The 20,831-nt window shown below is 53.8% G+C and overlaps 9 protein-coding genes across 9 annotated transcripts; 5 read left to right on the top strand and 4 right to left on the bottom strand.

Annotated features, from left to right (window-relative positions):
• Positions 1-241: 241 nt before the first annotated feature.
• CKM354_000801200 (uncharacterized protein) lies at positions 242-3,118 on the bottom strand (the record flags this gene model as incomplete). The annotated part of the gene is made up of 1 exon (XM_044803377.1): positions 242-3,118. One exon carries the CDS (start codon positions 3,116-3,118, stop codon positions 242-244), a length of 2,877 nt encoding a protein of 958 aa, XP_044659312.1.
• Positions 3,119-3,339: 221 nt separating this feature from the next.
• On the top strand, positions 3,340-3,723 carry CKM354_000801100 (mitochondrial 54S ribosomal protein YmL27; the record flags this gene model as incomplete). The annotated part of the gene is made up of 2 exons (XM_044803376.1): positions 3,340-3,525; positions 3,595-3,723. 2 exons carry the CDS (start codon positions 3,340-3,342, stop codon positions 3,721-3,723), a joined length of 315 nt encoding a protein of 104 aa, XP_044659311.1.
• An 829-nt stretch (positions 3,724-4,552) lies between these two features.
• CKM354_000801000 (uncharacterized protein) lies at positions 4,553-6,553 on the top strand (the record flags this gene model as incomplete). Its single annotated transcript, XM_044803375.1, has 1 exon — positions 4,553-6,553. The coding sequence occupies one exon, from the start codon at positions 4,553-4,555 to the stop codon at positions 6,551-6,553; it is 2,001 nt and encodes a 666-aa protein (XP_044659310.1).
• Positions 6,554-9,064: 2,511 nt separating this feature from the next.
• On the top strand, positions 9,065-10,453 carry CKM354_000800900 (uncharacterized protein; the record flags this gene model as incomplete). Its single annotated transcript, XM_044803374.1, has 5 exons — positions 9,065-9,128; positions 9,205-9,254; positions 9,367-9,402; positions 9,504-10,223; positions 10,316-10,453. 5 exons carry the CDS (start codon positions 9,065-9,067, stop codon positions 10,451-10,453), a joined length of 1,008 nt encoding a protein of 335 aa, XP_044659309.1.
• A 1,597-nt stretch (positions 10,454-12,050) lies between these two features.
• Positions 12,051-13,381, top strand: CKM354_000800800 (uncharacterized protein; the record flags this gene model as incomplete). Its single annotated transcript, XM_044803373.1, has 6 exons — positions 12,051-12,185; positions 12,241-12,285; positions 12,337-12,406; positions 12,467-13,121; positions 13,170-13,219; positions 13,275-13,381. The coding sequence occupies 6 exons, from the start codon at positions 12,051-12,053 to the stop codon at positions 13,379-13,381; spliced, it is 1,062 nt and encodes a 353-aa protein (XP_044659308.1).
• A 1,448-nt stretch (positions 13,382-14,829) lies between these two features.
• On the bottom strand, positions 14,830-15,928 carry CKM354_000800700 (uncharacterized protein; the record flags this gene model as incomplete). Its single annotated transcript, XM_044803372.1, has 2 exons — positions 14,830-15,604; positions 15,666-15,928. 2 exons carry the CDS (start codon positions 15,926-15,928, stop codon positions 14,830-14,832), a joined length of 1,038 nt encoding a protein of 345 aa, XP_044659307.1.
• A 458-nt stretch (positions 15,929-16,386) lies between these two features.
• On the top strand, positions 16,387-16,863 carry CKM354_000800600 (uncharacterized protein; the record flags this gene model as incomplete). The annotated part of the gene is made up of 1 exon (XM_044803371.1): positions 16,387-16,863. The coding sequence occupies one exon, from the start codon at positions 16,387-16,389 to the stop codon at positions 16,861-16,863; it is 477 nt and encodes a 158-aa protein (XP_044659306.1).
• Positions 16,864-17,076: 213 nt separating this feature from the next.
• On the bottom strand, positions 17,077-19,055 carry CKM354_000800500 (adenylosuccinase ADE13; the record flags this gene model as incomplete). The annotated part of the gene is made up of 5 exons (XM_044803370.1): positions 17,077-17,326; positions 17,384-17,532; positions 17,583-18,312; positions 18,365-18,664; positions 18,958-19,055. The coding sequence occupies 5 exons, from the start codon at positions 19,053-19,055 to the stop codon at positions 17,077-17,079; spliced, it is 1,527 nt and encodes a 508-aa protein (XP_044659305.1).
• A 702-nt stretch (positions 19,056-19,757) lies between these two features.
• Positions 19,758-20,321, bottom strand: CKM354_000800400 (uncharacterized protein; the record flags this gene model as incomplete). Its single annotated transcript, XM_044803369.1, has 1 exon — positions 19,758-20,321. The coding sequence occupies one exon, from the start codon at positions 20,319-20,321 to the stop codon at positions 19,758-19,760; it is 564 nt and encodes a 187-aa protein (XP_044659304.1).
• Between the last annotated feature and the right edge of the window lie 510 nt (positions 20,322-20,831).

The following is a 20,831-nucleotide window of genomic DNA, read 5'->3' as shown; positions in this document are numbered from 1 at the left end:
GTTTGGCGTTTTTGGAACAGAACTCATGAGGCTTGCTTGAAGCGACGATGCTTTGCGAGCAGTATCACGACAGTCATGAGTAGAATAACGACAGGAAATTGTCAATTTGTGTGCATGACGGTTCCGAGTCCTTCGTTTTGGATCTCCACATTGATCACTCGTGCAACTGTATATTCCGAGAACTCGGCATAATCTTACTTCAGCCGCCATTCTCGAGTCCCTATCATACCAGTAAAATGTCCTACGCAACCGGCCTTCCAATCGCCTCCAAATTAACCCCCTTTTTAACCACAACCCTCGGCCTAACCATCTTCTGATGCACCTCCTTCGTGGTCCACTCCGGCCCAACAGGCAACCTCCTACTCCTTTCATACTGCTCCCTCGTCTCAAACTCGTGCGGCAACGTAGGAGCAAGATACTTCTTCCCCTTGCGATCCTGCTTCTCACTAATAATGACCTTATCCAAATTCCTATCACTCCTCTCATTCGCTCTCACGCCCGCAACTTTCGTTTTATAGAGTGGATTATGTTGTGCTTTTTTGTTGGCTTTCTTGAGAGATTTGCTGAGACCGGTGCCGGTCCAGGAGCCCCAGCCGGGGAGGTAGTTGGAGGTTTCTTTTTCGTCTTCCGAGGCGATGATGTCGGCCTTTTCGGCTTCGAAGGCTGCGACGACGTCGTCGCCCGCGAAGGCGCGTTCTTGGAGGGAGATTTGTTGCTTTTCTTTGGGATTGAGGATGGCGTTGGTGGGCTCGGCATCGGAAGCGTCTTCGTCGTCGTTGGCAGCATCGGTCTTGTATGAGACAGTGGTCCAGCCGTTCGTGTTCCCCGCGGCGGAATCGTTTGTCTTTGACTTCGAAGCTGCAGCGGTAGATTTGGCGGGCTTCTGGGGCGCTGCGACGATGGCCGAGGGAGTGATGATGTCGGCTTCGGCAGCTGCATTGGATCTCTTCGATTTGCTCCCACCAGTGGAAAGCCAGCCTCCGTACTCTTTCTTGGATTCTGTTTGCTCACTTGGTTTCGATACGCCCTTGGCAAGTGGACCGCTCGCCGGTGTATTCTTCCTGGAAGGTCCGTTCGATGTTGGAGTACCCTTTGGCTGCGGTCTATCCACGACAATGCCAGCTTCCGCAGCCTCGCGCGCTTCGGCTTCCTCATCAGAATCTTCAGGCGCCTCGAATTCTTGCTTCTGCTTGGCTTGACGCTTCTGCTCCTTAGAAGAAGGTCCAAAGATCGCTCGACCAAGTCCCTCGTTCTCGTCTTCGCTCTCAGCTTCGTCTCCATCCGCAATGGCCAGGTCTCTTCGTATACGCTCAACAGCCTCATCGTTGGCTTTTCTGCGCTTCTCTTCAGATTTTTGCATGAACTTGAGGCCTGCCAAGCCCTTTTTGCTGCCAGCTTCTTTCTGCAATGCATCAAGCTGCTCGGCTGTGATCTCCTCATCGCCATCGCTGTCAGGAGACAAGCTGCCTTCGTCGTCCGATACATCCTTCCCGGCCATTCGCCTTTTCAGCTCCTCGTTCCGCCGGGCTTGTTCGACTGCTCCATCGCGAGCACTATCATCCCACGCCGTGCGGTTTGTCTGCTTTAAAGACTTCGCCCATTTCGAATCTTTGTGCCTCGTGGACATTCTGGCTTCAGCTCTTTGGCGATCGTGCTTCTCTTTGGCATCCTCGTCCATAGCATCGTAGTCTAGACCACCTAAAGCCAGCTGCTCTTGCTCCTTTGCTCGCTCACGCTCCTTGCGGTGCACTCTTCGATAGCTCTTGCTCTTGATCTTGGCAATTCTCTTCGCCTTGATCTCCTCGCGGAAAAGCAATGCTCTCTGTTTCCGAAGTTCTGCTCGCCGTCTCATGACCTCCTCCACATCCATGTGCTTTTCGGCCATTCCTTCCGCTTTGAGCAGAGCAGCTTCCTCGTCTTCTTCCTCCTCTGCACCTCCTTCTGCATCTCGCTGCGTAGCAAGTCCTGATTCTTCCATAATGCGTTGAATGCTCTCTTCAAGTTCGTTCGCGGGAACACCTTGAGTTGCAGGTGTGAACTTCTCCTTACCAACAGTTACACCAGTATCATCCGGATGCTGTAGCGGGAAGGACAAATGCTCCGCTCTCCGGTTCTGAATTACTGTGTTCTTCCATCGATCCAGCGTCTCCTTCGCTTTAGCTGTTGCAATTTCTCGATCGATTCGATCCTGCTGTCGCTTTGGGAGAGGAGCAGAGATAGGCGCCTGCTGTGCTCTCTTCTTGGCCTTCTTTGACGTGCCCGTTGTGGGTGCCACATCCTCAGCGAAGTCGGCAAATAAGTCATTCATATCGATATCCGCGCCAGATGTCGATGCTTCCGACTTTTCCTTAGACGATTTGGGGTCGAGCGCTTCCAGACGGTCTCGCATTCGTGCTGCCTTCTCCTCGTCGTTTACATCGTCATCCGAGTCCTCCTCCGACTCAGACTCCGAATCATATCCTTCCTCGTCTTCCTCATCACTGCCACTTCCTTGCTGCGCATCGTCATCAGACGCAGGATCGTCCAACATTGCAGCCAGATCGACAGCCTCATCGCCGAAGCCCAGACCTTCCTCGTCCTGACTATCTCCGCTATCATCTTCTTCTTGCTCTTGCTCATCGAGATCAAGGTTCTTCCTTTTTGGTGTCGTGCCGCCTTTGCTTTTCTTGCCTTTTAGATTCTTGCTCCCTCTGAATGTGAAACCTTCGAACTTCTCTTCGTCGCTTTCGCCAAATGCTTCGTCCGAGTCCAGGTCGCTGTCCTCATCGTCTTCAGCCAACCCACCCATGGTCCACTCGTTGCCCGAACTGTCGGATCCAAACTCGGCGTCGCCATTGTCGTCTTTCGTTCGCCGCTGGCTCGGCCGCTTTCGCTGTGGCTCTTCGTCTTCATCCTCGTCATCCTCTTCGTTGCTGTTTCTTCGCTGCCGTTTGTGCCGCGGTCCATCGTCCTCGATTTCTCCCAGACGGTGCTTTGCGATTCCTAACCGTTCTTGCGGAACGAGTTTCTCTGCTCTAGCGTATGCATCCAAGCTGCGCTTCTTGGACTTGTTCTTTGCCGTCTTTCCTTGCTTCGGCGCATGTGTAGGCACGCTGGATCTGGATACACGTGCAGGCATCTTTGCTGCAGACAAGCGACTGTCCCCAAGAAGTGGCGTGGCGGTTGCCGACTTGAATTGAAACCTCGAAATTTTGGCTGGGGAAAGCTGCGACTCGAGACGAGGCACTTCTAAGTCTTGGCATCGACTCCAGACGACACTCCCGCGGCGACTACATGCTATGCTGCACCATCTTGCATTGCATTGACCTATCGCCCATTACATCGATCAATTCGCCCACCATGCAGCCCACACAGCCTATGCAGCGCGCTCTCAGGCGCTTGGCGCTCACGACCAAGCAAGGTCCGCACAACTACTACAAGGGAAACCGGACAGGAGCTATGGGACGACATACAAAATGGGGAGGATATGTGATCGATTGGAACAAAGTGCGGACATATGTCTGCCCAGACTTGACGAATTTTAATGTGAGTGGGCATGTTGAAGCAACTGATTGCGCGTGATCAACCAGGAACAGTAGCTGATGGCAGAGATAGTTGAGTCCATTTGTCGCAAAAACAGTGAAGAGAGCCGAACGCGAAAGCTATGCGCACACCGAGACGAAGAGCCCGCTGGACGGAAAGGAATACATCAAGAAGTGGAAAGAAGAAGGCGGGAATATTTGAAGAGGGGATCAGGCATTAATCTGCGCCTTTCCAAGCGTGCAGATTATTGGCGAGATAGAGGCTGCCACAAAACTGCCACAAAAACTGCCACAGCGACCTGGTCACTTCCAGCGCTACCTCGCGAGTCCACTCAAGTGCTGATGGACCGCGATCCTCACAGGTCGCGCTGGATGCGGCGGGCGATGAATGTGATGTCGCAGCGAATCATGGTTGAATAGAAGGATCGAACCCATGTTGATACCGAACGCTGTATGAGAAAGCGATGGCGGATTGCATCTAAGTGCTGGACAGCTTTGCTGGATACTATCTGGAACACTCGGAGCAGATGATACGCACTTTGCGTGGCTGCAGCCTGGGTCTGCTGTCACAGAGCCATCTCACGGCACAGTACGCGCTGGTTACTTCAACTGTATTGATTGTCTCAAGGCAAAGCGACCCTGAGACCGGATAATGATATATCTCTTGCGAAACTCCTGCTTCTCACCCGTCGTTCTGCAAGTTGCCAAATCTGGACACCGGTGATTGACCGGTTTAGGTTGCTTAGGTCAGTCACCTGCAGCCTGCCGTCGCCGTCGCCCGTTTGCTCCTTTCGTTTCCAGATCCACTTCGAACCTTCAAACACAGCACACGACACAACAAACGCCCACTTGTCTACTTGGCGGCACTTGTCATCGCTGCTGCTATCTGCCACACCACCTGTGTCTCCGCGTCACCATTGGACTTCTGCCAACAACTGGAGCTTGAACGACATCGCCGACACTATCTTTGCTGAGGCAGCACCACCGTCTGCTGCTAACCCGGCCGCAACAAGGGCTCGACTTCACTCATCATGGCTTTCCAGAATCGACACACGACCGAGGTCACGACGGCAATGATGCGCAAGCGTCTTCTAAAAGACATCGACGAGTTGCAGCGCGAGCCATATCCTGGTATCGAGCTCCATGTCAATGAGTCTGACATAACCAAAGCATGTTTGGTCCTGACACCAGAAGGCGAGGAGCCTCTGCACCTTCAACTGGAGTTCAGTGCTCATTATCCACTGATCCCGCCGGACGTTACTATCCAGTCCAGCGTCAGTCACCCAAACATCTTCGGTGACCGACTCTGTCTCAACATGCTCGACTACGACAACGCCTACACGCCTGCTTACACGCTGAAAGGCATCTGCATCCAGTTGCTGAGTTTCTTTGCATCCGATTCCATCGAGCAGATGTGGGGTGAGAACGGCGGCAAGGTCGATAGAAAGAAGTGGCAGGCCCGTGGCACAGATGGCATGGGCTTGAAAGTCCTCAAGGACAGCTATAATTGCTCCTCATGTGGCTTTGGTGATGCCGATGCCCGCGGTCCATCAACTCGCGCCTTGCCCGCTCCCACTGCCAACGTCCACGAGGCCGTCTCGACCATCTCGACTACGCCCAAGGACCCGAATCATGTACCTGTCAAGCTGCAAGATCTCCCGGCGGAGATTCTGCTGTTAGTGTTGGATCACCTGGACGATGAGCACATCTTCACTGCAGCTCGAGCTTGGGAAGGCTTCGGAGATATCATGCGCGAGTACAATGTTATCAGGACTCGCGAACTGCAATGCTTCGCGCTCAAGCAGAGCTTTCGCGAGCTCGAGCTTGGTGTCGGCGTCCGGATCCAAGGGCGTGCACTGACATCAGAATTCGATCTCCTCTCCCGCGACGCATTCGAGCAGCTCGGCGTACGGTTTAGCATCCAGGGGTTGCCATTCAATTGCTGGCTACCACTTCCACTTGCACAAAACCACTGGACGCGAGTCAGAAAGTCTGCGCAACGCGACATGAACGCCATTGCCCGTCAAGCTAATATCAGCGGAGGTGCCGAGCAGGTCATCTACGCCTTCATGAACGAGGTTGTGGTGCGGCTCTCAAACGAGGCTGATGAATTCGAGAAGAGAGGTAGATACGTTCTGGACGACGGACCAGCCAAATCGACCCTGACACACGCGAGCGAAAAGGCCATCGAGTCGTACTTCCATCTCTTCCATCTTCTCCTGTGCCTCGCGTGCGAGAACAACGACATCATCCGCAATGCTGACAGGACCATCAACGGCTTCATCTCCGGCTCTCGTTCCAAGGACCACGTCCCTAATCTTGGCCACCTGCTCATCATGATTCTCATCTCAGACATCGAGATCAACGAGGCAGTCATCGACGGCATCATCGAAGAGGCAATCACTCGTAACGTCGTCTGGATGCTCGACGCAAAGGGCAGAAACATGCCAGAGCTCAGCTTCATGGAAACCGATCCGACATCAAAGTATCGACTCCACAACACGTTCGAAGCTTCCAAGACGAGCTGGCGGCTCCTGATGTTCCTAAAGTTCATGCAAGAGACCGTTCGCAACTCCCGCAATGTGACGGATCCCAACACCAACGAGGTAAAGAAGATGAGTCTTCCCCAGCTTCGCGATTCCCTCTTCGATCGTCATGGAGCTCCGCCTAACAACGCCGCTGTCGAGTTGGCTGCCACGATCAAGAACATTCACCGTGTCAAGAACTTTCCTGAGTTCCTCAAAGTCATGCACAACAAGAATCCAACGCAGACTGCTAGCGACTTCACTTTGCTTCTGAGACGCACTGTTCACGCTAGCATGGAGAAAGGCTACTCCAAGTGGGCTCTCACTCAAGAGCAGGCGCTGCAGTTGAGGCTGAGAAAGGAGCCGAACGTGGGTCGACCAGAAGGCATGCGCCCCGAGGATCTGAGGCTCGGCAATTTCAGCTTCTTCCCAGGTCAGCAGCGTGGCGGAGGAAACGGCGGTCGTGGCGGGCGTGGTGGAAGAGGCTGGCGTGGTAGGGGTCGTTGAAAGAGGCACCACTCCGCTGAGCTTCACGTTAGGAGAGTGCAGGAGGGTTGAATCTTTCTCCGGCTTTGCCTGTGTCGCAAGGACCTCGCACTTCGACTTGCGGATTCAACGGCGCAGATGGGGACGCATGGCGAAGACCGAATATGGAAGATTGACGCGTTGCACCTATGGAGTCAGCCTTTTAGCCATTGTAGCAGAGCGCTTGCCTGTCTCCGCGCTCGTCGTGCGGTTCCGAGCTAATTGCCGAAAGGATCATCCCGTTTCTGTAGTATCAGTAACCCTTCACCATTCGGTACTGCAGCATGGAATGTTGTAAAACGCTTCGTTTGATTTTCAATTGGTAGTTCATCCTTCGCTATGATTTCAAAACTACCATGCTCTTCTTGCAAAACACCGTGCTGTTTGTTCCGTCCATCATACAATGAATCATCATCTATTGCAACAACGCTCGATACTCCTCGCTATTGTTTCCATTTCATGTCGTCGTGATCGGTATCTCTCATCGTATTTCTTCCATCTGCGGCAGCGGATGTTTAACGGAAGCAGTTCAGTCTGCCCAGGCTGAAGCGGAATGGGTTGCGATGGACGCCGTGCTTGTCGACACGCATGCCGCCTCCGACACGCTTGTTGCCCCAGTTCTGAAGAGTGTGTCAGTGATTTGTCGCCGGTACCAGAATAAATCAGGTAGGGAGAGACATACCTTGGTGTACATCAAAGGCATGGTTGCGGTGTTGTGAAGGTAGAGTTCAAGCTTAGAGGATAGCCTTGGCGTATGATTGGATGTTGCTTGGTTGGTTTGAAAGGTGGATGCAGTTCGTCAGATTTGTCTTAAGTGTTCCGCGGAGGGAAGAGAAAGAGGTGGAGACAAGGTATATATCTCCTCTTTGGCGAGCTTCACTTTGTTTTCTTGGTGAATGCGTGGGAAAGGGTCGCAAAGCTTGTGACACTTTCATCATCATCGCCAAACCAAACAAAACAGCAGGCGCGTGCTGCGCCTTCGATCAACTGTCGTCATCGCCAAGAGTGCAATCTGCGGTGGAAAAGTTGGAGCAGGCCAACTTGGCGTGCGACAGGACAGCCACGTTTTGAGCTGTTTCAAGCGGCTTTGTTGGCGATCGTGACGGGTTGGATGGATGGTGTGCCACTCGCATGGCTGTGAGACTGGGAAATGGGTGCGATGGCTGTGGCGCAGTCGAGGGACGGACTCGAGACCGGTCATGGCGAGAACAATTTCCCTGTTGTCTCGAGCAGTGCATGAGCCTCATTGTGCATTCGCCCTTCCTCGATCAAGGCAAGGTCACAGCCACAAGGGGCGTTTCTGTCGAGATCGTGCCAGAATCGAACTCGATGATGGTGGGCGCCAAAAGGTCGAATACCATGGCTGTGACAGCTAGCGATACCGTACGCCATCGCCACCCTGCTTTCGACAGCCATTGCGCTCATAGGGGAAGGTTGTTCTTCGTGGGTTGGCAGGCTGCGAAACCTCTTCTGATCCACACCGCGCGGCGGTAACTGCAGTAGCAAAGCACCTTACCAGTCGTTGAATATGTATCACCGCCCGGAAATCCAGCTTTCTCCAGCACGCAGCACCGCCATCTACTAGCAGCCTCAGACTCCTCGCAGTTGAAACACTCCAATCTACATCAGCGACACGGCTGCATATCGAGATGGTATATACTTACTCATATCCACCACGCACCGCCCTCTGACAATGATTCTCGTTCATCGGTGAGAGGAAACTCAATCTCACCTTCTTCGGGCAGCAGTACATATCCCAGACATATATACCGAATACCGAAGGACTGCTATTAAATTCCAGCGCGACGGAACTGTCAAGAAATCGTTCGTCTCGGAACGTGCTGCACATGGGGAGACCCTTGAGCGCCCGTCTATCTATTCGTGTGTATCGCGCCAATTCATACCAACAAAGGAAAATGCAAAAATGTCATCGAGTCATTTTTCGTTTGTTGTATTTCTAATTCGCGGGCACAAATATCGAGAGTCAGAATATGAGCAGGTCTGACGTGCTCTATGTTCTTTCTGCTACCGTGCACGAGAACAGCAGCCAATGCATGTTGTCTGTACATGGCGGGGTACAACCTTAAGAGCAACACCAGACGACACCAACAAACAACGTAGAATGAAGTCTGATATATTAAATTTTCATTAATGATGAAAGAGAATCAATAAAGAGCACGTGGGATATTCGCACGTGTGTTCCCGAAGAGAAGATCAACACGGACGAGAAGTCTCATAAAATCGAAAGTTGTGATGAGCCGAGGAAAGATCGTCGTCTCTGGCGTGTCGGCTACGGCTAACTCCTTCGGCCAGAACGAGATGCTCTAGTGAGCTTCTGTCTCTTTCACATCACATCCCACGCGCACATACTTGTGCGAGAGCTGTCACAGAAACTTACGACTGCTGGCTCGAGATCCAAACGCCACAGCACGCGCAGCAAGACCGAAACGGAACGACCTACGGATCGAAGCACGCAGAGAAACGAGCAACAAGATGTCGGGCATCAATGTGCCCAACGAAATTGTCCTATTCCATTACCGAGCATCACCGTACGGACGTACGTGTGCTCCCCATATCAATATATCGACGAGGATAGAGAAGACGAAAAGGCTGATCATATGTGCATCTTCCAGGCCGAATGACATCTTACCTCGCTCTACGAAACATCCCATATGCAGAATGTGTATGTATATAAGGTTATTGATCCCAGCGAAAAGGCTCCAGCCGCTTGGGTATCAATTCCAGCAATGGCACGGCTCGGCACATATGCTGATCAGAGGCTTGCGAGCAAGTAGCTTCAGCCACCGATACTCCCGCGCCCGGATATGGAGGTGAGTTGATCAGTGCTGCAGTGTGGCTTGTGGATTTTCCCATGCGCCCAAAAAGTCGAAGTTTGTCAGCCTATACTTACCTTATACCTTCTCTCTACTAGGCATTGGGTGTCAAGTATCGCAGATCACCGGTCATGGCCATTGGCCGGGAGGTCTACGTCGATACACGCATAATGATCGCCAAGCTTGAGGAGCTGTTCCCGGCGTCTGCGGAGCATCCTGGCCTCTCGATGCCCGAGACCACGGGTCTGGCAGGTCTGTTGCAGAAGCTTATGGTGGACGTCAGCGTGTTCAGCAAAGTGGTGTCGCAGGTTCCCCAGGATTTGCCCATGCTCAAAGATCCCAAGTTTGCGAAAGATCGAGCAGAATTTCGCACGGCGGATCAAAAGCGGAATCCTCAGCTGATCAAGCCCGAAGGCACAGTGCACCTGCGCCAGTGTTTTGATATGGTTGAGGCGTTGCTCGCGGACGGGAGGACGTGGGTGGGAAATACGGCGAATCTTTCGCTTGCGGACTTGGAGGGGGGTTGGGCACTGGAATGGTTTCTGGGCGACTTGATGCCTGACCAAGCGTACTTCTCCGAGAAGCAATATCCGAAGGTTCACGCATGGATTCGCCGTTACCGTGATGCTGTGCGCGCGGCTACGAAGCACGCGCAGAAGCCATTGAGGCTGCAGGGCGCGCAGGCGGTGGACGCCGTGACATCTGCGGCGTTCCATGATCGACAATTGGTGGTTGATGCCAATGATCCGCTTAGGCTCACAAAGGGCGACCACGTGAAGGTGTTCCCGATGGACGGCGGCGGACTACCACAACATCAGGTGAGTACCTCTTGCCCGGCGCCACTCTTGCCTTGATTTGATGTTGGATCTTCGGAAATTTACTTGACATAACTGACGGCGCGATACTTCAGGATGAGGGCCGTCTTGTCAAGCTCACGCGAGATGAAGTTGCCATCGCTATCCAGGCCAAGTCGGGCGCCGAACTTCATGTACACGCCCCGAGATGGGCATTCCGGGTTGAAGCAATTCGTGAAGGCGCCAGGCTCTAACCCTGAAGATGGTCGCTTGTGTCATATTGGGGAGACGGATGGGGCAGCTCCCGAAATGCGAATAGCTCGGGCAGACAACACGCGGCCAGTGTCGGTCTGCGACGTCCTGTTGTGTCGTTTGGGTAGTGCAGATAGACGCGCTGAAGTGAGAATGATGCCTGAAGAACACCGGGCTTCCTGGTGCCGACGTGGGTTGCCTGCGCGGTTGAACAGCGCCATGCAATGCACATGCACACTGCGGATGAAGCCATCGCGGACTCTGCTGGCGACAAATGGCAGGCGGACACGACACGCGCTGAATTGCACGTTGCGTCTGATGTCTCGCTGGGACGAATGAGACCGAAATGTCACTGCCGCAGCGCAGTTCGGTGCAGGTGCTCTGCTGTTGAAAGGTGGATCGCCGTCGAACGAGTGCTCGTGGAGAAGTGTTCTACGCCCCGGTAGTACGAGACGTGCATAGACGAGACATGGTGCATGCCGTCGCGCCGCATCTGGACGCGCTCGATCAGCAGTAGGAAGTCGCTTCGGGAAGTATCTTTGTTGCGCTGGCAGGTGTTTGTTGTCACGACGTGCGTGACGTCTGGGCGCGTAGTCCACAGGCAGCGCTGGTGGCGGTCGTGGTCAGCGCAGCGGACAGAAGACCGGTCGCTGGAGAGTGGCCGTGGGAAGGCCGACGCTCTGCGCTTCTCGCACTGAACACTTGGCCACTCAGAGGGCAGTCAGAGAGCAGTCGAAGCCGGCGTTTGGGCGAGCGCGGCCGGTCAGAGGTTGGTGATGGTGTGGCACCAAGGTTGCCGCTGTTATGCAAGGCCTTGATGCCCAACTCAGGCCTGCGCGGCGGGAGCCACTCACGGCGACGCGCCACGCCTGCTGCTGTCTGCCAGCGTCACAAAGGCATCGTCGCGCAGTGCAGCTGCCGTCATTCACGCTGCAATTCGTCTCGCATCTCATCGCGCACGCAGCAGTGTGCTCGTCTCCTCGGCTCGACCGCGACAGCCACCCGCGTCGGCTCGATTGGTCGGTGTCGGTGTGGGCGTGTGGCCTTCTGCGGTGGACGTCGGCGGTGGAGCCTATCAGCGGCGGAGCCCGCGCTGAGCCTGTTGCAGTGTCCGCACAGGCCTGTCACGGTCTCGTTGGGCACCCGGCCGCTGTCCCACGCACGCGGCCCCTCTCATCAGCCTGCCACTTCGCTGCGCTGCGAAACACACATCTTTCTACATCAACATCCGCGCTTCGTCTCTGCTCGCATATCACTTCCCTCCCCATTCCCCAGCCTGTCTCATCGACAGTCCGGACCTGCTAAACCTTGGCGTGCTTTGAGTTGGCCTACTGCTCCGATTCAGCGCTGCCCAAGACGGGGATTGCTGGTCTGTCGTCACGGTCCGCCCGAGCCTGCGACTCTTTGGCGTCTTGCTATTTCTCCTCCGCCATATCACAGGACCTGCCCTCTCCGGATCCACTCTCGGCGCACCGGTGCTGTCAGGAGCCTGCATCCTCAGTGCTGCCGTCTTCTCTTCCCACTGCCATCCATTTCTAGGAGGACTCTGCCCGCGTCGTCCAGTGCCCGTTTCTTGTGAGGACCAACGGCGTGCCCACCATGCCTCAGGAGATCGCCCGCCAGTGGTTTGTGCCCGGAGAAGGCATCGACCGACATGTGATTTCCGCAGACATCCAGAGATACCTGGGCAATGATGCGACCGTCCGACCCGGGGTGGGAACCGGCGAGAACCAGGTCAGCCACAGACACTGCGGGCACTCGGATGCGAGCGATACTAACGACGTAGCAGGGCGTGCAAGGCTACTGGATCAAGGCGTACCGGAATTTGACATCAGTGTGTCGCGCCTTCCCCAAGACGTCGTTCCTCCGCTGACCGTGACTGCAGGCAATGATTGCGGATCTGCGCGCAGACTCTGCACGATGGAGGCAGGAGCAGCGCCAGACAGGCACAAGAGGTAGCAAGAGCCCTACCATGAGTATCAAATCGGGGTTAACAGTACCTGACGACTCAATAGAACCTTATGTGGGCTCTTCCACATACCACGCTTCCAGTGCGGGGAGGGTGTCACAAAAACGCTCGGGAGGAGACTCGCCCAACATGGATGGTCCCTATGGCTTGCCCCCATCGCAACGCGAGCGTGAACGGGAAAGGATACCAGTGGACAGAATGCAAGTGGACCCGCCTGCGCCCGGCAGAGGAAGCTATCCTGCACCGGATCGCCGTGCGCCATATCAGCCTGACGGCCGACCATTTCCCTCTGAAAGTAGAGGATTTGCGCCGGACGGTAGGTCATCATATCCTGCGGATACCAACATGTCCGGCTTTGGTGGTCAGCCCCCCGTCACCAGTGCATATGGTCAGGAACCCAGGTATGCTCCAAGCTACCAGCAGTCCAATGATGGTGCCCCGCCAGGCTACGTGAGACAGGGCAACTACTTTGTACCCGTATCCGGATATGAGCCCGCTCCATCAATACCAGGTCGTGCCGACCCGTATGGCGCAGGAGGATATCCACAACAGCCTCCCCAAGGCCGTGATCCAAGGGACACCAGGTCCTACCAGCCTGAGTATGCAGACCCCGCCAGGTACGCCTACCCTAGTCCGGCAGCCACTGTGTCGTCTGTGTCCAATCGGGATCGTGAACCCATTGCGAGTCCACCACAGCCAAGGTTCGCTTTTCCAGGTCATTGTTTCTCGCTCATTACTGACTTTAGTAGTCCATATGGTGCCATTCCTGCACAGCAGTACGACCAATACGCTGGTCGACGTAAGTTTACATGAGCGAATTCAAGGCGTAGACCCGTACTGACGGGTCGCGCCAGCTGCACCAAGCAACCCACAACCCAGCGCTGGATCGTCGCGCACAAACCGTGCAAGTGTGTTTGGTGGCTTGTCTGGTACTTCTTCTAGCGACCGCCGCAGGAGGTGATTGCGTTTACATTTCGTGGACAATTTGGACCCCGGTGCGGGCTTGGCCATTATGGACATGTGCAACCGCACTCTAGGAGGCACACTGGCCGTCTTTGGCGCCCTGGCAGGGATGATACTACCTGGTGGTCGTGTCATGATCCGTCATGCGGCTATCCACACTGGCCGACACCACATTGTCCGGGCACATCGGCCACATGCATGACTACGTTCGCGGACTGTGCCCCGGGCCTTGCAGGACATGGCCACATTACATTCACACCTACTGCCGGATGTCAACAAACACATCTTCAATGGAGCTCGCAAGCACTCAAAGCGTTGGCGTTTCCCTGTCTTGGATTTGAGCCATACATGGGCGGTCCTGCTCGATACCCACGAAGTTAGCAATCCGGAAGCACCCACTTGGGTCTCCGGAGATGCGTAATGATTCTCTTATGCTTGTTCAGCTCAGCATAGAAATTGGCGTTCACTTTTGATATTGACATGATGCATTGGCCACATGGGGCGGTAGCGATGAAATGTTGATGATTACAATGAGAGAGTTGCAGCACGAAGGAGGAAAGCAGCTTTTATGCTGCGGCCGTTGATTGCGACTACTGTGATTGTTTCAATTGTTCAGGAGCAAGCAGCAGGCCAGCGAACGAGCGAGCGAGCATGTGTGCATATCAACTACTTTACAAAACCTGTGGCTCTATGATGAAGAGCAAAACGAGCGGAGGAAAATACTGCCAAGAATAATATGTGCATTTTTTTGAACGACGACCTCCTTTTCCAGCAATGTCCGAGACAGATGGCACAGGAGTGCCCAAACTTATTACCTTGGCCATAGGACTCGTGTGAGATCGCAAAGTGACGTCGAAATTGCCAACGTGCAGATGTCGCAGAATTGTCAAGGGTCTCCTTTGTTGATGGTCTTGAAGAAGAAACTTGGCTATGATGGATCCTTTCTTCATGATATGCCCATGTCCTTGACACTGCCACGTGGTGGGCTGTCGTCGAAGCTCGCTCACACGGGCTGCAGATCCGCCGCCTGTCAAATACCATTCCTTTGGTGCTGTGCTGTCAATGCGTTATCGTTGTACCGCGTACTGCGTACTGCGGACTTCGTACTGTGTATTTTCTTCATGCGTGATGCGAGATGTGTTGGCTGTTCCGTTCCGTTGATTGTTCGGGTATTATTTATGTATGTAGTAGGCTTTCACCTTGAAATTAGAAGGTGCTGACTGCCTGCCTCTCTGGTCGGAGGGGTTAGCATGTGTGAAGTATACGCGAGTGAGGAAGTGAGGTGATGATGCTGTGCCCAGTGGAAGTGCTCGCTTTCAATGTACCATACAATCCTTCCCACTTTCGCGTGCTCAGTCTATGCAACTCTTTGGTTCCTTAGACCCAATGCTGCCAACTCAACACATTCTTCCTACTCTGCATCTTTGTATTCTCGACGTCGAGCACTCACCCATGCGTCAACGCCCCAGCCCCAATCTCCGCTGCTGTTCCTTTGATTCCATCTAAATCCTCTTCACTCAATGTGACTCCGAAGTACATCCCTAGAGCTTCTACGCGATCTGCTTCGCATCGGAATGGAATTTCTGCGACTTTTTGGCCTTTACGTCGCCATTTCAGCACATCATGATTCAACACTATAGCGCCATCGATCTCGCCTTCCAGTTCCGTTTCGTAAGGTGATGCGGGGCCTTTCGTTCCATTCCGTTCCAGAGCTGTGGTAAATCTTACAGCAACGACTTTATGCGTGAAAAATGTATGAGGACTAAGCCAGGGTTCGAGATTCATGGCCTCGATATCTGCGGGCAGGAATTCAATGTCGGGGAAACAGTACATTGTCTGCCAGGGTTCTTGTCTTCGATCCGGTGAAGATGATGGCGATGAGCGGGGAGAGGGAGAGGAGTGGCGGAATTGGTATTGCCAGACTTTATGGCTGCTGTTGAGATTTTGGGGGATGGTGTCGAAAATGAGACGCATTTGGGCGGGATAGATCTGAGTTAGGACTTCGCGGTGGTGGAGAGGCATGGGGCGAGAGGGACCTTGGGCTCCGAAACCGCCATCGAGGAGGTATTTTGTTCCGGCGATTGTAACGAGGTTCACAACGTGGGTGAAGCCGCCGTAGGTTTGGGTTTTGGCATGGAAGATCCGGCTTCCGCACATGTAGACGTCGAATTTGAGGCTTAGGAGGATGTAGTGGAAGAAGAGGTTGGCTTCCATGCAGTAGCTGGGTCATGTCAGTCCATAGGCTCATGTCACGCGACTCGCTACTGTATGCGTTGACTTACCCGCCTCGACCGGGTTGCCTCACAATCTTGCGGAACAGGTGCTTGGGCTTGCAATTGATGACCTTGTGCCAGCTATAATGCTGGGTCAAGTTCTCCCATGGCACCTTGACCAACTGGTGCTTTTGCAGCAGGTGCAGGAACTCGAGCTGATCATCGTTGGAGAGTCCAGTCACGTCGTAGATGCGCTTGTGTTCCGGCAGGCATATCCTGTCAAAATAGACTTCGAGTTCTTTGTTGCTGAAAATGTATCGCTGGTCCGCCATGAGGAGTCGTTGTGTCTAGACAATGTCGTTGCTCAATATCAGAAAATCTGGACTTGTCGATATGAGCAATGGGGGTCGGCTGGAGTCGGCCTTTGAGTTTCGGCCAGAGCGAAAAGAGGCAGCAGACGCGAGTGCGGATTCGCGTGTCGTGTGACTTGCTGCCGTTGTGACTCCACGGCCTCGTTGAGGAGATGCTGTGGACATGTCGCTGGCAGATGGTAGCTTGACATCATGCCCTCGGCCAGTGCGAGACAAGACGACGTTCGAGAGCTCCGTCCCAATGTCTCCGACTGTCGCCGCGTCCCAAAGTCTGCCAGCTCCAGCATTGGCCCACGCTAGACCAGATTGGGAGCTCGCTGTTGACCTGTTTCCTGCCAACTGCTTCGAGTTGATCGTCATTGAGTTCAGTACACCGCACATCTCTTCACCAGTCGCATAGCAACAACCGGTCATCCATCATGGCCTCACGATACCCCGGCGAAGGCCTCTTCGCGCACTTTCCTCCTCCCGCCGAATGTCTCGCCATCCTCGTTGGCTGCTCCGAACTCATCATCTCTGGCATCGGCGGTCTCTCAGACGCGAAAGCGTTCGGTAAAGGCTACGGCCTTGAGATCGACGCCGTCGAAGACGACAACAAAGCCTTGACTCAGAATCAAAAGACGCAGAAAGGCCTGGTGCAAGCTGTATCGTACAGAAATATCCAGAATGGAGCTTTGATTTTGACGCTGGCCTGTTATACGCGCGATCGCAGGTCGCTGGGATTTGCGGTGCTGTATGGTGCTTTGAGCTCGTTGGCTGATGCTGCGATTGTGAAGAAGTATGGATATGAAGCATTGGCTTCGGCACATGGGATTACAATGATCAATTACTTGGCCGTTGGGGCTTCGTTGCTGTATTGGGGTAGGAACGACCCGTGGCCATTCACGAGGTCATGAGTGGGCTGGCTGTGATGCGTCAAAGCTTTGAATGAGCAGGGCAGGATGTCATGCCTTGATGAGCTGCGATCAGAGCGGGAAAAAGCATGACTGAATCAGTTTCGTATGTACAGACGTCTATGGTCATTCATCCACTCTCGTTAATGTCGTCCGCTCTAGTCATTTTCCACCTTTATCATCTTTCGGTCCAAGAGAACCGCACATGTAACACATCTACACGCTCAATTCGGCAACCTGGGCGTTAGCCAGCTCCGCGGCATATGGCTGCAGCGCTGGCTTAACAACATCTTTGACCAGCTTTTCGACAATTTGAGGGCAGCGGCCAATGAACGTTGAAGGCTCGAGCAGGGCAGGAAGTTCGGACAGAATCGGCTGGAAGTATCCGTTGTTCTGAATGCGCTCAATGAGGTCGTTTGGCTTGCCTTCTTGCTTGACGACGGCGCCAGCCTGGTGAGAAAGCACACTTTGATTCGGTTAGCTGTATTCTCGGTCGGCAATTAAGGAAGGGCTGATGACTGACCGAATCTCCTCATGCACCTCCTGTCTTGACTTGCCCTTCTCCACGAGAGCCATGATGATGTTCTCGGTGGCCATGAAGGGCAGCTCCTGTTCGATGCGGTTGGCGATCACAGCCTTATTGACGACCAGACCATTTGAGATGTTGTTCAGCTAGGATCGAATCAGTGATCTGCAAGCAAGGAATGCAAGATCGTACTCACCAAGATCAAACAGGCATCAGCGCTCAGGAACGACTCAGGCAAACTGATTCTTCGAATTGCAGAATCGTCTAAGCTACGCTCGAGCCACTGGGAAGCATAAGTCTGCTCCGCATCGGCAGAGAAGTTGCGCAGTTTCCTTCCGAGCGAGCAGAGACGTTCCGAACGCATTGGGTTGCGCTTGTAAGCCATTGCACTAGAACCGATCTGGTCGGCCTCGAACGGCTCCTCGACCTCCTTAAACATGGCTAAGTGACGAATGTCGCCACCAATGCGCTCACATGCGCAACCGAAAGAGCTCAATGCGTGGAGAACGTCGACATCGATCAAGCGGGAGTATGTCTGGCTGGTGGAGATCTCGGCGTTCTTGAAGCCTGCCTTTTCGGTGACAAGCTCATCAAGCTTCTCGACTGCTGCGTGGTCGCCTTTGAAGATCGTCAAGAAGCTGGCTTGCGTTCCGGTGGTTCCCTTGACGCCACGGAAGGAATTGAGGATTTCCTCGCGTTGGCGCTCCAGGCCACGGAGGTTGCGGAGGAGGTCAGTGACCCAGAGAGATGCGCGTTTTCCGACTGTGACGAGTTGAGCTGCTTGACCGTGAGTGTACCCAAGGCAAGGCAGATCCTTGTACTCCATTGCGAATGCCGAGAGGCGCTGAATGACAGCCGCCAACTTGGGCAGAATGAGATCAAGAGCATCTCGCAGGAAAATGAGGTCTGCATTGTCGGTAACGTAGCTGGAGACTCGTGAGCTTCGGCAGACACTTATCGTCAAGACGAAATTCGTACCATGATGTGGCTCCCCAGTGAATGATACCGGCTGCTTCAGGTGCGACGACGCCATACGTGTGGACGTGCGCCATGACATCGTGACGTCTGCGCTTCTCCTCGATCGCAGCAGCACCGAACTCGTCGCCTTCAATGCTAATATGATCTTTCATCTGCTGAATGGCGACATCTGAAATCGGCAGTCCGAGCTCCTTCTCGGACTCTGCGAGGTAGACCCAAAGTTGGCGCCATGTGCTGAAGCGGTTGTGAGGAGAGAAGATGTACTTCATCTCCGTCGAGCAGTATCTCGAGTTGAGCGGGCTGCGATCAATTAGCCCATTTGCCCATATCTCAATGCCATCTGCGTGCCGCTTGAAGGATTTCGGCGCCGGAGCAGGTCCTCAATGCCGCAGGTTTCTTGCCACCAGGAAATCGATTCGCGCGCATTTCTTGAATTGTTCGTTACTGCAAGACCGGCCGAAGCTGACAATCCCTTTTCGCGACCACTTCCCATTCCAATCCGACTTCGCAGCAGCACAGTAAAAATTTGTCGAATGTGTCATAGCACGACATTTTTCGAATCGGCGAACTTGCAAGCATTGAGTGGCACTTACTTATTGTAAACATGGTGATCGGTCGTCATCATGGAAGTCGGTTGTCCAGAAACGCCAGGACTCAGTACACCATCGAACATCTTGTACGCAGTCGACATCTCGCGGGGCCCAAATTTGTGCTGCGCACGACTTTAAGCTTTGGGGAAGGATTCTTGGATTCCGAGTTTTAGCGAAAATCTTCTTGAGTCAGCGGAAAGACGACACAAATGAGCTGCGAAAAGTAGGGAAGATGTTGCTCGTACCGCGACCTCGAAGGGACTTATGTTCTTTGTAGTTTATCTATTCCCAAGTCACAGCGATTGAAAATCGAAATCTGTACTGGGAAAGCGTTGTATTGGGTGAAGTGGACAGTCTCCGATCAATTGTGGATATGTCTTGGCGCAAGCCACTGTCAATTGATGAGCTTTCTAACTCGATTTGATTTAGCTTTGGCATTCTGCTGTCGGTTCCTCCACTATCGTCCTCCACTTATTGTCCTCTTCCGGCATTTTTCTCTCCATCTTGCTCGCACGCGATGGGTATCGTGCAAGTGTGCCCAACGAAGCCCACATGCTCTGGACGCGTCTAGCCCCCAAGGTCCGCTTGCGTGCGTGGATTTCACAGATTCCATCTCCTGGAAATTGCAGCACAAATTTTCTTGAGGTCGTTCCATTGAATGCCTTCGCAGATGTCTGTTGTCTAGAGCGATCGACTACAGATCTGCCAATCTCTAAACATCGCGATTCCAAAACTTTTCCAAATGCTCTCACCGAGCGCCTCAGTTCTCTTCAACCTCATGGAGATTGAACCAATCTCCAAACTCATCTCCGCCTGATCACAGTCGATCCATCCTCCATATCCTCCCACTCGGCATCATCGTCGTAGCCCTTCGCCTCGAGACCACCAACCCCCAGCACGAGACCAGGCTTCTCCTCCAACAAATCCTCTCTCGCCAAGATGAGCGTCTGCTCCGCTGTATAGCCCTTGGCGTGCATGTCACACTTCCGCTCATCGTGGCACCTTGGCCCCGACTCCTTGATCGCTCCAAGAGGCATGCTTTGAGGCTGCTCGGAAGGAGTTCCCTTCAGGACGCCTTGCTTGTAGGCTCGAGAGTAGGAGAGGCTGTAAGTTGCTTCTGGGCTTCCGCGATGGAAGGGGTCACGCAGGATGGAGTCTCTGCGGACTGAGCAGAGCACTTTGTTGCCGCGTTGCACCTTCGGTGGCTGGGGAACTTCGCGGAGGCGGGAGGCACGCTTTTCATCGTACTGTCTCTGGGCTTTCTCGGCCATTTCGCTCTTGCTTGAGTTGGTCTTGTAGATCGCAACGGGGGCGCGGTCGGGATGGATCTCTGAGAAATGTTGTGCAATTGGTGAGAGGCCTCCCATTTTGCTTCTGTGTGTGGGTGTGTGTGGGTTGTCTCTGAAATCTTCGAGAATTGCTATGCTTGAGTGTCGGACAATACGGAAGCGAAGCTATGATATTAGGAGTGGAATCGCAGTGGGAGGCATGTAGTAAATGAAGTTGTGGGCGTTGTCCTCAAGAAACTGACTTTGGTGAGTACCACTTACTAAAGAGAATGAGGATGACTGAGTGCTGGCTGTCCAGTGGATTTCCATCATTTCACCGATTCCATCTCTGGGACGAGGACTGAAGCACTTTGGCTCCGCACGTCGAGGCCGCTTGATGCGAATCTCACCAGAGATATGAGAGGGCACATTTTCCACCTTGACTTCCGGTCCTGAAGTGAGGACTGAGCCACTACGAGCAAACATGCCGGCGATTACGTTCCTCTTGCACTTGCAGAAGCTGATGGCGCAAGTTCATACACCTTGTCATTTCTGTCTGCAAGATGAGCTCCGAGGCCCGCTGACTCCGCAGACAGCTGGTCGCCGCTC

Source organism: Cercospora kikuchii (genome assembly GCF_019650295.1).
Source record: "Cercospora kikuchii DNA, contig_00005, whole genome shotgun sequence".
NCBI classification, from domain to species: Eukaryota; Fungi; Ascomycota; class Dothideomycetes; order Mycosphaerellales; family Mycosphaerellaceae; genus Cercospora; species Cercospora kikuchii.
The sequence above is the reverse complement of the archived record's forward strand: the minus strand, read 5'-3'. Positions and strand labels throughout refer to the sequence as shown.